The sequence below is a fragment of the Choloepus didactylus genome, chromosome 16 (genome assembly GCF_015220235.1).
Source record: "Choloepus didactylus isolate mChoDid1 chromosome 16, mChoDid1.pri, whole genome shotgun sequence".
Classification (NCBI taxonomy): Eukaryota; Metazoa; Chordata; class Mammalia; order Pilosa; family Megalonychidae; genus Choloepus; species Choloepus didactylus.
This window is the reverse complement of record NC_051322.1, coordinates 58,139,535-58,152,338: the sequence shown is the minus strand read 5'-3', so window position 1 is coordinate 58,152,338 and position 12,804 is coordinate 58,139,535. Positions and strand designations below refer to the sequence as shown.

The 12,804-nt window shown below is 39.3% G+C and overlaps 1 protein-coding gene across 1 annotated transcript in view; it reads left to right on the top strand.

Annotated features, from left to right (window-relative positions):
- Window positions 1-2,347, top strand: part of LOC119511290 — a 49,279-nt gene extending 46,932 nt beyond the window's left edge. Inside the window, exon 4 of the mRNA XM_037805773.1 lies at window positions 1,989-2,347. Within this exon, the coding sequence (XP_037661701.1) occupies window positions 1,989-2,180 (192 nt within the window). The 3' untranslated portion in view covers window positions 2,181-2,347. The remainder of the gene's footprint in view (window positions 1-1,988) is intronic.
- Window positions 2,348-12,804: the final 10,457 nt, after the last annotated feature.

Genomic DNA, 12,804 nt, shown 5'->3' with positions numbered 1-12,804 from the left:
AACCCTTTTTCTCTATGGATTTACCTATTCTAGACATTTCACATAAACGGAACCGTACAATATGTGGACTTTTGTGAAATGCTTCTTTCTTTTCAATATGGATAACTTTATCTCTTTTTCTTGCCTAATTGCTCTGGCTAGAACCTCCAGCACCACGTTGAACAGAAGTGATGGGTGCAGACACAGAGGGGAAGCTTTCGGTCTTTCACCATTAAGTATGATATTAGTGTAGAGCTCAAGGTCATTCAGAGATGAGCACTTAGGGTCTCCTCAGATCTTTCCTGGGCACGTGCACATCTTTGCACATGTGCTTGGCTTTCTCTGGGAATATTTCTCCAGGAATATGTCATAGCTTTTCAAAGCCCCCGATGGACATCTCATTTTCCAGATATTCCCTTTACATTTTTTTGGGTGTGTATGAGCCTTTTTTTTTCCTTTGGCCTCAACTGTTATCCCTGCCTTAGTTAGCTGCCATGTTAAACAATTGCCACTGATAATTTTCAGCCTGTGCCCTGGGGATAGAGGTCTTCAGACCAACCAAGCTCAGAGTCAGGTCAAACAATGGCAAACTCTGGGAATAGGGCTTCTTCCAGAAAGCCTCCATAAAGGTCAAACACTGACAATTCTCTGAGGATGGTGCTTTTTGGAAAAGCTCCAAGCCTATTCTGTCCCTTTCAGTGGCTATTTGTCTGCTGGTTTTCATAGATACTGTGGTTATGAAGCTGCTGATGTTCAGGGCTACTGCGGAGCTGGGGAGAAGGAGATGGGAAACAGAACTGCTTAACATGCCACAAATCTTACTGTTTTTACCAAGATGTAGCCATTTTTCTTGAATAAACAGATTGTTACAAGCCTTTGGGTAATTTCCAGAGTTCTGAAAAAGTTGACTCTGACAACTTTTCCAGTGTTCTGTTGCTTTAATGGAGGAATGAATTTTCTATGCCATTCTAGAAGCCCTGCCTCCTATATACTCTCATTTCCCCTTCCTTCTCACACAAAAAAAGTGGAATAAAATACATATTCTTTTTGGTACCTTGATTTCTAAAAAATTTAGCAATATAACCCACATACATTCAATTTATAAATATATTCCATATTAATTCACAGAGATCTTCCTCAATTTTTTAACACCTTCATAGTATTCCACTGTGTGAATGTACCCTTATTTATTCAACCGGTCTTTTATCTATGGTCTTTTAGGTTGCTTTATTTCTTCAAGGTATTTACACAAACTTTGTGGTAGACATGATACATAATTTTCATGTGTTGTCTGATTTAATTCTCAAATAATAATCCTTGAATGATTATTTGAAATAGGTATGGGTATTATCCTATTTTGTAGATGAGAAACTGAAGCCTATTTAGATAAAGAATGTTGCTCAAAGTCACACATCCAGAAGGTAAAGAAGCCAGGTCTAGAACTCTCAGATCTCTGACACTAATGCTTCTGCTGTCACCTACGGTCATATATCGCAGGGAATTCTTAATTTCCAAAGCAACCAGTGTCCAAAGCCCCTGTATGGCCCTGACACAATGCAACTTGAGCAGCTTCAGAGGAAAATGATCCAGCCAAAGGGGCAGGATAGAGTCATTTTTCTGGGGTCTCCCAAGTATTTTAAGATTTGCCAACAAACATAGCATCAAGAAGCAGAAGCCAAAACAGAAGAGAGAAATTAGAGGATGCCACATAGTAGTTAAGAGACAGCTGTGTTTCTGCACACATGGGAGATATTCGGGATCCATTTAAAGAGAGCTTAGAAATTTTACAATAACTGGTGAGAATAGAACCAGAAAATAGTTATTTACTGCTACTGTAGGTTTGGCATGTTTAGAAAAAAAAAAAAAAATACAAAATGTTTAAATTTGAATTTCAGATAAATAACAAATAATTTTAAGCATAACTTTGACCCAAATATTGCATGTAAATACAAATTTAACTGTATTTTATCTGGCAATCCTAACTAATATATCTCCATTTTACCTCCCAGGCTACTGAGTCTGAAAAAACCAATGCCACATCGCACAGAGATAACTGGAAATGTCGCCATCATTGGAATGCCACCCCAGAATCTTGCACCATGCATCCAATACTATGTGACCTTGAGGGTGTTTTTCTCTCAATTCTTGAGTTTCTCTTATTACAAAATAGAATTTTCACTGGAGATAAGGAGAGCCACTAAGTATACATTAAGGCAGCCCCTTTACACAATATCATGAGCTCACAAATTTTCAAAAGAAATTGCACTGTGTTGGGGGGTTTCTTTACACTTGACAGATTTAGAGTGAACCCCCTCCTTTCTTCTCCATTCCATTTTGTCTTTTTTAAGGGTAGGAAATTAAAAACTGATCAACAGTCTCAAAGGATTGAAATGTAGTACTGATATATCCTGTAATTGATATGTATTCTGTTAAGGGGTAAATGTCTCCTTGTTCCTCTAATATGGTATGAAATTTCTTGACAAGTTGACCAAAATTATCCTTCCTTCCCTAAGAGAAGCCATAACATCCATCAACCTCCAAGTAGACCCGCATCTATGCCTTGTATCTCTCAAAAGGGCTATTTATCAAAACAGCCTATGGACCATGCAGGTCGACCAGGCAGCCACATTGAAGCTGTGAAAATTGCTCTTGGTATGTTAGGTTCTATGCTGAAATTGCAGTTCTGTGTCAAAATGGACCTCCACAGGTTGAAACCAGAAAAGGTTCTGTGCCTACTTTGTAAAATCCACTGATTTATTAGATAGCACCACTATACATCCATGAATACTACCCTTTCCATTAAACATACATGTTCACAGATTCATAAATAGCTGCATGATTCTCTATAACAGATTCTATTTGATCCTTTTGGCAAGAGAAACTTAAGTGCTACAGAAATGAGGAATTTATGACTATATTATAGACTCTTTAAATGGTAACAGGTCTGAATAGCTCCTTTTTTATTGACCATTTCTTTCTAAATCTCAAGAACTTCAGAGCAGACCCTTTTGTCCAGAACAGGTCTGAACATATATTTTCTGAGAACATTGTAAAATTATTTCTTCATAGCCATTCCCACTGAAAAACTTCCAGACAAAAGTGATTTCTCTATAGATTTTTACCCAATCCACTTATGTAGAATCTAAGTATAATGATGAGATATTTGCAGGATCTTAAATCATCTTGAAAAAAGTCCTGATAGTGATTACAGTAAAAGCTTAGTAAATTTTAATAAAAGGGGCCAAAGTAAAAAATTATTCCAAGAACTCAGAATTCACAAATTGGGGATTATTTGAAATTTTATATATGAACATCTAGTCGTATAAAAAAATAAGCATATTGTTTCATTTAATTACCTAATAAGCTTTATCAAATTGGTCACACTTTTAATACTTTAGAGTCTCAGATTTTTCAAAGGAAAAAAAATTCTTAATTTCTTCTGATTATAAACTAAAATTTATAATATGGGTAATGTGCAAATTTTTGCAAATAACTAATTCTAGCATAAAATTTGAAATCATTTGGAAGCTTAATTGCCGTAGCACCTGCTGTGGCTGTTTCCATTTCTTAAGCATAATGTACACTCTTCTACAAAAATTGTTTCCTACAATAGACACACTATCTGCAGAATCATTCAAAAATAAAGGTATTATTCTTTTCATTTTACAATGAAACTCTGAAGGATTAAGTATCATTCCCGAGGATACACAGATGACATTTTAACCAAGGTCTTCTGTTTCTAATACAACCACATACAACATTTAGATGAAACATTATTTGTAACCAATATTGGTTTAATGAGATTATATGGTTTAAATTAATGTTAGCAAGATTAACAATTTTCACATTGCTAACTTTGGTGTTGATATTAATGATTTTGAAGGAATTCTGAGACTTTGGAGAGTAATAAAAGCTTGCCATGCACGGAGGTCTCCTTTCTGAGGAGCACATTTACAAGCAGCATAGCAGTTGGTTCCAGAGCGCCATGGGTGCCTGGATGAGGATCCATTTCTCAGCCCTGGAGGAAAGCAACACCACTGATTGTGGGTCTCTCCACCCCTGATGTTACAGCTTCTGGGTCAGGAGTCCAGCTGGAAACAGTTCCCCAATTACCTGTTTACACAAGGATCTCAATGTAGCTTCCTTAACATGTTCAGATCTCATACTACCTTCCCTTTGATCTGTAATGGTATTTGAGCTTTGTCAAAACATGTAGTCAACGGGGATCTCTTCAGGGTACAATGAAAAGCCAACCTAATTAGTCATTCACTCCTTCATAAAAAACACCCATGATGGTAATTTGGTCTTCATTTAGCTAAATAAAATCAAGAGGAATTCTGGTAGGATTAGGAACTTTTATCCAACATCTAAGTACTTATAGATTTCTCCCTCTTTATTTCTACTTTTAAAATCTGATTTAGAATTTGGGAGGTTTTCAGAATACAGTGCACAAAAGAACCATGAACTTTTCCTCATTGTAGATTCTACCCAGCAGGAGCTCCTCATGCAGGCTTTGTCTGGAGAATTTCACCTAGACCTTCAGGAGCTGGGTCCCAGTTTTACCTCCTCACTTAATCACTCTGGGCTTTATTTTCTTTCCCTATAAAATGAAGGAATTTAATGAAGCAATAGAACTCTAGGTCATTTCCCACTTGCAAATTCTGAGTTCCAAATGATTGCTGGGAAATAGCTTCCCACTTTTACCGAAGCTCTCCTTTTATGGAGTTTGGATGTGTTTCAATGTGGGGTACTGGAAGGTGAGGGAAGAGGCCAGGAAGATGAGAAAAAAGCTCAAGGTCAATCAAAGCCCAAGCTGTGATTTCCTGTCTGTCCTGAAAATGGGGCTTTCCCAATCTTCAGAGTCAGTCTTAATTATCATTTGTTACTATATTCTAAATAAGTCAAAATAATTAACAATGGTGTGCAACACACAATCAAAGAGAACCAATGTTATTTTATGACAAAATGTTTCAAAAAGGTAAGGTACAGATGAAAAATAGAAAGGTCAATTAAAATTATCCTGTAGCTCTCCACCACTTTAGGAAAAAAAAACAAGTGAAAATAGCCCCAGACAATATAATGCATTTGAAAACTTTAACTGATAGCTATTAGTGTTTGCAGGAAGTTTACTGAACTCTGCAAGATGATTGTTTACAGAGCTTCCTAATTCCAGAAAGTTCTATGGCCACCTAAGCAGCTTGATTGTCTCCTACATGCAAAAAATGTGTTTTTTGAGTACACAAAGGAGAAAGTCCAACAATGTCTCCCATGAGGTACTGTGTAGGAGGCAAACTCCGTCTCAGCCAAACCAATGTCCCACAGTGAAGAGCCTCACATGAACTGGTGAAGGATGAGTCAAGTCACATCAAATCCATGGGAACAGCTTGTATTTATAGCAGAAGTTAGAGGCTCAAGAAGACATGACCTGGAGCAAGAGCCAGGGTACTCTTTATTAATGCTGAGTGCCCTACTATGTGCCAGGACTATTCTAGGTCCTAGGGACTCTGTGGAGGAACATGGCCAGCAGGGCCCCAGCCCTTACCAGAGCTTAAATTTAGCAAAGGGGGCTAGCCCTAAGAGAGTGAGCCCGTGTTTTCATTTTCTGGCTGTGTTGGCATGAGGATTTCCCAAGCTACAGAGTGAAGTGGTCTTAGAATTGTGACAAATGCAATGAGGAAGTACAACGTACAAAGGAAGACAGGTTGGTCAATTTTCAATGGTCTGAGACCTTGGCACAACATCCATCCCCAGAACCTCAGAAGAATTAATTGAACCCTGAGGCTTGATTAGAGGAATAAGTGTTGCAATTTTCTGGGTCTCAATGATATACCAGTTACCAGATACTTCCCATACATTATCTCACTGGAAACGGGTCCAACACTTGACACCCCCCTTTTGAAAGGTTGGTGACCCATAATTTAGAATGTGAGGGAGGGGCCTCTACTTAAGAGTTTGGATACCAACAAACTTTCATTTGCAAGAAAAGAATCAGATTCAGTTTGCTAATACCTTATTAAATTGTGATAATATGCTAGTATTCACTTGCAAAGATGTGGTTACTGATCAGGCCTCAGTGCCATATAGTTGTGGAGTTGCACTAGTAATGAAGGTATGTTTGAACTCTTATAGGGTCTGCAAGGGATGGGTGGAGTCAAGACACACCTTTAGGTGGAGCACAGCTACGAATTGGTTGTCCTCATTCCCCATCCCATTCCTCAACTGCAACTGTAATTGATTTGCTTCAATATATAGCTGAGGAATTTGGCCTCATTCTCACTGTTCTTTCCCAATATAGCTTCTCAGGCTAGACACTGTACCACCGGGGTTTGAGTCTGGGGACTGTGTGATTTTACTAATGTCAGGCGAGTTTTATAAGCTACTGTTTTGGGTCATGAGACTTGTTTAAAATGGAGAGTGATGAGGATTGTATGACTAAGTGATAATGTGAGATATGGATGGATTATTGAGGACAGAACATATGCTCTGTGAACTTAGAAACCCACTACTTTATAAATCAAGCCCTCAATCTTGAAACTTATACTTATAAAAGGGAGGCTAGGCCCACCTATAATTATGCCTAGGAGTCACCTCCACAGAACCTCTTTTGTTGCTCAAATACAGACTTTCTCTATCTAAGTTCAACTCTGCAAATAAATTCATCACCCTTTTCCTGATGTGACACAGGACCCTCCAGGTGAGTGAGTTTCCCTGGTGACATGGGACACACATTTGGGAATGAGCCTGACCCTGGCATAGAGAGGTGGAGAATGCCTTTTTGACCACAATAGGGAAAAGAAAGGCAACAAAATAAGGTTTCAGTGGCTAAGAGAATTCAAACAGAGTTGAGAGGCTGACATGGAGGTTACTCCTATACAAGCTTCACCTAGGATATGCCAAATAGCCACAGTATGATAAGCCCAAATCTACAGTAGTCCCCAAAACCCTAAAGAATAACCAGCTTCCTATCTGAGACTCTATAAAAGTTTCACTCACTAAGTTTATTCTTCAGAAACTTAAATCCTCCAGAGAACTCCTATGCTAGCTAACTCCCAAACCCCAGAGGTAATAGCCTCTTCAAGAAGATCAACCAGGTATGTCCCCTTTTCCCATACTGTCAACACCCCTTTTCAACATGAACAAATTAGGGTGGTCACTGCTTAGACATCCCTGAAGATTGGGAACGTGATTAAACTAGAGGAAGGGGTAGCAACAGACAAGATGGAATTTAACAAAGTATTATGAATTCTGAATCTCTATATACTTTTCTTTTTCTTAGTTGCTAGGGTATTACAATAGCTAGCAGGAAAGAAAAAAAGTTAAATGCAAGTATTAAAATCTTCATTATATATGGACTTTTCTGGTCAACTAATAAAGTAGTTCAGGAGACTAAGCAAAGATTTAGTTTTAAGAGGCCAAAAACAGAGGACTGTATGTATTTCACTAGGAACTCTGTCCAGTAATACCAATGATTAAAACAAAATAAAAGAGAAATTCATTTGTGGGGTATTTATTAGTATCCATGAGGTGCTATTCACCAGCACAATTTCCCAAGTTCCCATTTTTCTTTCCTCAAAATATTTTAATAATGGGAGAAAATATAAATTAGAAAACATATAAAAACATTTCTGGTACATGTACATTCCACATTAATTTTTTCCCCAAATCTGACCAGAACAAAAGAGAATTGTAAAACCATGTGAATATTCCGCCTGTATGAACGGGTAAGGTAGAATGTGGGGGACAGATAGAATAAATGGTAAAAAAAAAAAAAAAAAAAAGAAAAAAGTGTATGATTCATGTTGATAAAAATAGCTGTCCTTTAAACCAGAAGTTTTCAATAATGCCTAAAATATAGCATTCTCTAAGAAACTTGAACACAGTCAAAATCTTTCCTACACCTCTTAAATTACCCATAGCTATTTTGGACATGTTTTGTAGTGGGTTGTTAAAAATAATGGTTTCAAAAGTTTTCATTGAATTTTCTCCCACACAACACTTACCTTTTTGACATGTAGTTAGTCAAAGGTACTTTGGATCTTACTAAATATTAGCAATGGCGAGGTGGGTAGTAGAAAGAATGAAGAGAGAGGGGGTGGTTTTCATGTCTTTGTTCTCTGAAATCTATGGGCAGGTCCCACTGAGCCCCCGAGGACACTGAGGTCCAGTCTGTAGACATGTTTTCTCCAGCTGATCCATTAGAGTCCACTTTCCTCTCCATCCTGGCACCCCTTCGATCACTGGGCTCCCCCCACCCCTGTCAACTGAAAGGAAATAGGGGAGAGAACACTAATGCTTCACGTGTGCTAAACTAGGATAGTACTCATGTAGACAGATGGAGGAGGAGGAGTATACATCTCAGGAGGGAAACAAGGTAAGAAACGGTGGGGATGGGAGTCAGGAGGAAAAGGCAGGCATACAGTAGCCCAGTTCAGCTGGTGCAAGAAATATGAGAAGGAAGGAGAGGTGGGTTAAGGAAAATTGCTATGCTTGCTGCCCAAATTAAATGACATGGTCTCAGGTATGTCTATAGACCTCAGCTGATTCATCTATAAAAACGTGAAGCTACAATCCACCACTATACTTTTTTTTTTTTTTTCCCAATTCTTAAATTTCCAAATGCCACACTTTGGGACTTGGATACTGTTGCGGTGGAGAGCCTTCGATCTGGAGGTACAGATTCAAGAGTCATTCACTTAGAGGCGATAGTTAAAGCAGTGGTTATGACTTTACCAAAGGGCAATGTGTGGAGAGAGAAGACAAGAGAACCAAGAGCAAACTTTAGAGTAGCAGCCACAATCAGAGGAAGGAGGCAAGAAGAGGAAGCATCAAGGAGAGGGAAGCATTATATGGAGAGGAACAAGAGCCATCCCAACAGGGGATGAAGGAAGATGAAAAATGCACGGGAAGTTGGGTTTGGCATTTAAGATCTCAATACCGATCCTTATGAGAGCACAGTTAGTAATAAGCATGCATCTGGAAAACGATGCACAGATTTGGGCCACTTGGAGAAAGATGAGGTAAGCTGAACACTCAGCACCCCTAGTTATCAGATGCAGCATTCCGGGTAGAATGCCTGATGTCTTGTAGTAGGCAAGCTTGGCGAGATTGGGAAGTCCAGGTGAAATGCCACAGAACCAAGGCTCCTTCAAGGAGCTGAATCAGCCTGCTCACTATCTGGACTCACTTTGTGCCACTAAAGTTGGCTGGACCAAGGAGTTAGGCAACATGCATCTCATGCTCCAGGTCTTGTCTCTGGGGAAGAACAGAGCTCACAGTGATGACACCTGATTTGAGGAGAAGCCTGGATGTGTCTTCCCCAGACTCCCTGGTCTAGTCTTTTCCTCAAAAGTGGGAAAGCAGAAAAATAATCAGGAAGAAATAGAGGTGGTAGGGAGGAAGAAGGGGGGTTTAGGAAGAAAGGGGGTGGAGACTGGCCCTTTGCAATGGCCCTGAATCCTTGGGTGACCCTCTTCGCCACAGAGAGGCAGTGATGGTGGGTACAGAAGCCTCCTCGAAGGGACCAGGGCTTTCCTCACCAACTCGTTCATTCCCAACAATAAATATATACCAGAGACCACAAACACTAAAGCTGCAGGTTGCTGGATGAAGATCCAGGCTTTTGGGAATCCCCATGAAAAACATTCTACTCCTTAGCACCTCTAACACACTCCCAGTTCTCTTAAAATAACAGGCATCTGTTTTTCAGTTTGCTCCTCAGAGACACAAACAAGGTTACAATATTTATAATTTTTTTTTCTCATTTCCTGCTATGTGCTGTTTTAAGTTTCAGTGATGGCTCTTCTATTCCTCCTTCAGATGGTGAACCTATGTGTGGTCTACCCCCTATCCCAGTGTTAATAAATGGGGCATAGACTTACAGTAAAGCCTTGACTAAAGGGAATGTTTAGGAAATAGAGTGTTCAGTCACCAGTGTTGTTTCAACTGCTATCATTGAAAAAATATTTCTAGAGATTTCTAACCCACTTTGCTGGTACAATAGAATGATCAAATAGACTCTCTCTTTAAAGATCTGGAATCTTGTTTGGACTTGGAGTCATGATTCAGATCATCATTCGGGTCATCAGTGACCTCAGAACCCATGGGACAAGCACAGAGGACTAGAGACAGATGACCTGGCTTTGAGGATTTGCTCTGCTTAGGAGCTATGAGATTCAGGAAAAGTAACTTAAAAAACAAAACAAAACAAAAAAACAACTAAGTCTCCGGTTGCTTCTCTATAAAGTGGGAATCAGAAGCAAATCTACCTATTTTACAGAATTATATGACAGTTAAAAAAAACTTCTATGAGAGCATTTCTATTAACTTAAAATATTCTGCAACTGTAAGGATGTTACAGAACTAAAGATGTAACTCTAGGCGGTATATGGGATAGGGTTAAATCTCTATTGACATGGGACAGTGAGTTCTAAAGGTTAGATTATAAAATAATCCCCCTAAATTGAATTTACTTCTTGTTATTTGTCTCTTCATCCTAAAAGTGGGTGCTGGAAAAAAATAAAAATAAATTGAAGTTCTCCACTCAAGTTGCTTTTCAATTAGCCATCATATTAACTATTTTATCCCCATAAAATTGTTAAGGAAACCAAGACTTAGAAAGTTGTTGTTTGTTTTTAAAGGGACTTACTAATAAATGTCAGCATCAGGATTCAAACCTGAAATTAAGGCTGGCAAGGATAGGCTGCTGGAGGTTCTATTTTCATAAAGACTTAAACAGTGTCCACAGAAAGGCAGTGGAGGGAACGTCAGAATCAAGGGCCCATAGCAGGACCTGGGCCTGATGCTAAGGACCACCACTTCAAGAGCCCCTAGCAGGGCAGTCATCAGAAGAGGAGCTCGTTCTGATGGGACAAACCTGAGTAAGGACATGGATTGGGAGAGATTTTGGCGAACGGCACATTGGGGAGTGTACTCTGGTTACCTTCTAACTCAACCCTTTTGGCAGCTTGGGTCAAGTTCCTAGGAAGTGGGGGACTGTAATAACTGAATTCATGAGTTAACAGAGTGATAACACGGAGCTTCTATGAGAAAAGGACAGGGCAAGGCTTTGTAAAAGAATGTGTCGTTGGTGGCAGGAGGCCCCTTTTGCCACTCAGCACTGGGACCAACCCAGACAAGCAGTCAAGACCACGCCGGTTGTCAGGGCTATGCTGGCAAAGCCTAGAAGGTGATAACACAAGAACGGTCCCTGGGAAGGAACTGCCTGGGAGGGAAACCTGCTGGGCCTCCCTTAATAACGGTTATTGCCTACTACACCCTTGCAATCGAAGGAGGGAAATGAGTTATTTGAGGTGTTATTGCACATCTCTTCTTCATCTCATTCCTTTGCTACCAGCAATGCCTGTGTTTGATATCAAGGTTAAGAATCTAAATTTTAGTTTGTTTCATTTACCCTTGTAAATGTGTCCAGTGTTTTCCCTCCAGCTATAACCCCACCTGCCCCAAGAGGAGTAAGCAGAGGCTGTGATAGCAGCCTGAAGCTGGGCTTCACTACTGCTTCTGACTTTCCCATCCGTGAGACTTTAGAAAGTCATTCAACACAGGGCTCCTCATTGTTAGAAGAGAACAATTAGAATGTGGACATGTTAGAGTTGTCGAAAGGACTATGTGCAGTAAGTGTAAAATCCTAATGCATTGTATGGCACTTCGGAAGCACCCACTACATGGTAGCTGCTGTTATTTGTTATTCATCAATAATGAGATGTTTACATTGAAAACAGGACTTACGATGAATCTTCACCTAAATATCAAAAGATTATAACTTTTCTGTGTAAATGATGCCTAGTTGCATAAGAATTGTCATACGGAATCAGCTACCCATTGTCCATACCATCTTCCCTCCCTCCCTCCCTTTCTCTTTCTCTCTATCAAAGCATCCAAGATTCCTGCCTCACAGATAATAAGGGCCTCTATTAGTTTCTTCAAAATCTTATTTTTTCAAATTTGAATTTCACATCATTGTTTATTATCCCACCCCTTTCTAACATCTGCCAAAGGCTCCTTAAAATTTCCCTACCTTTGCAATATACTTTTTTTCCCCAGGGAAATTCACATTTTCATGAACTTTGCCAGACATGTATGAATAATCAGTTTCCCATTCATGTTCCATTTTTTCAGATGCTGTGAGGATTAGTTAAATGAAGTCTGCAAGACCCAGCCTGGTCTTGGAGAAATGTGCTATGTTTTAAAATAAGGCCATTAACAGCAGCAATCCACCTGTTTCAATTGGCCTGACCCCTGCTGGGGGTGACAACTGTTATGAACTCAGTCATTGGGTGGCTTTACTATTCTTTAAGCACACAGACATTTCCACTGAACAGTAGTCAAGTTTCCTAATTAGCAATATTTCCAATTCAGTGTTAGTCTTTCCTCTAAATTTGAATACAACAAGTTGCTTAGAAACTTACTCAAATTTCCCTTTCAGACTGCTCCTTTTTTCCTGCGTTTTTCTCCCTCCATTCTGTGCCAGGGGAAGTTTTATTTTCCTCTGGGCAAACAGATTGGTTCCATGCTGCAAATTTATGCATCCTTGAATTTCTTCTCAGCTTTTGCAGTATTTTCTTAGGTCTAATCACCAATTTCTGCTTTTATGGGATTTTAAAAACCTAATGACTTTAGTTCCAACCCCATTCCATAAAAATGGAATTTTGCTGCAATAAGAAACTGGGTCAGCTAGCATCATTGGCTGTTCTTTCTACCTGTGAAGGCTAAAAAAAAATAAATTCAGTATCTGGATGAGACTGGTATTCTACCCTTCCATTAATGACACTTGTTCATAGAAAATGACATAGCATGTATCAGGGTTAA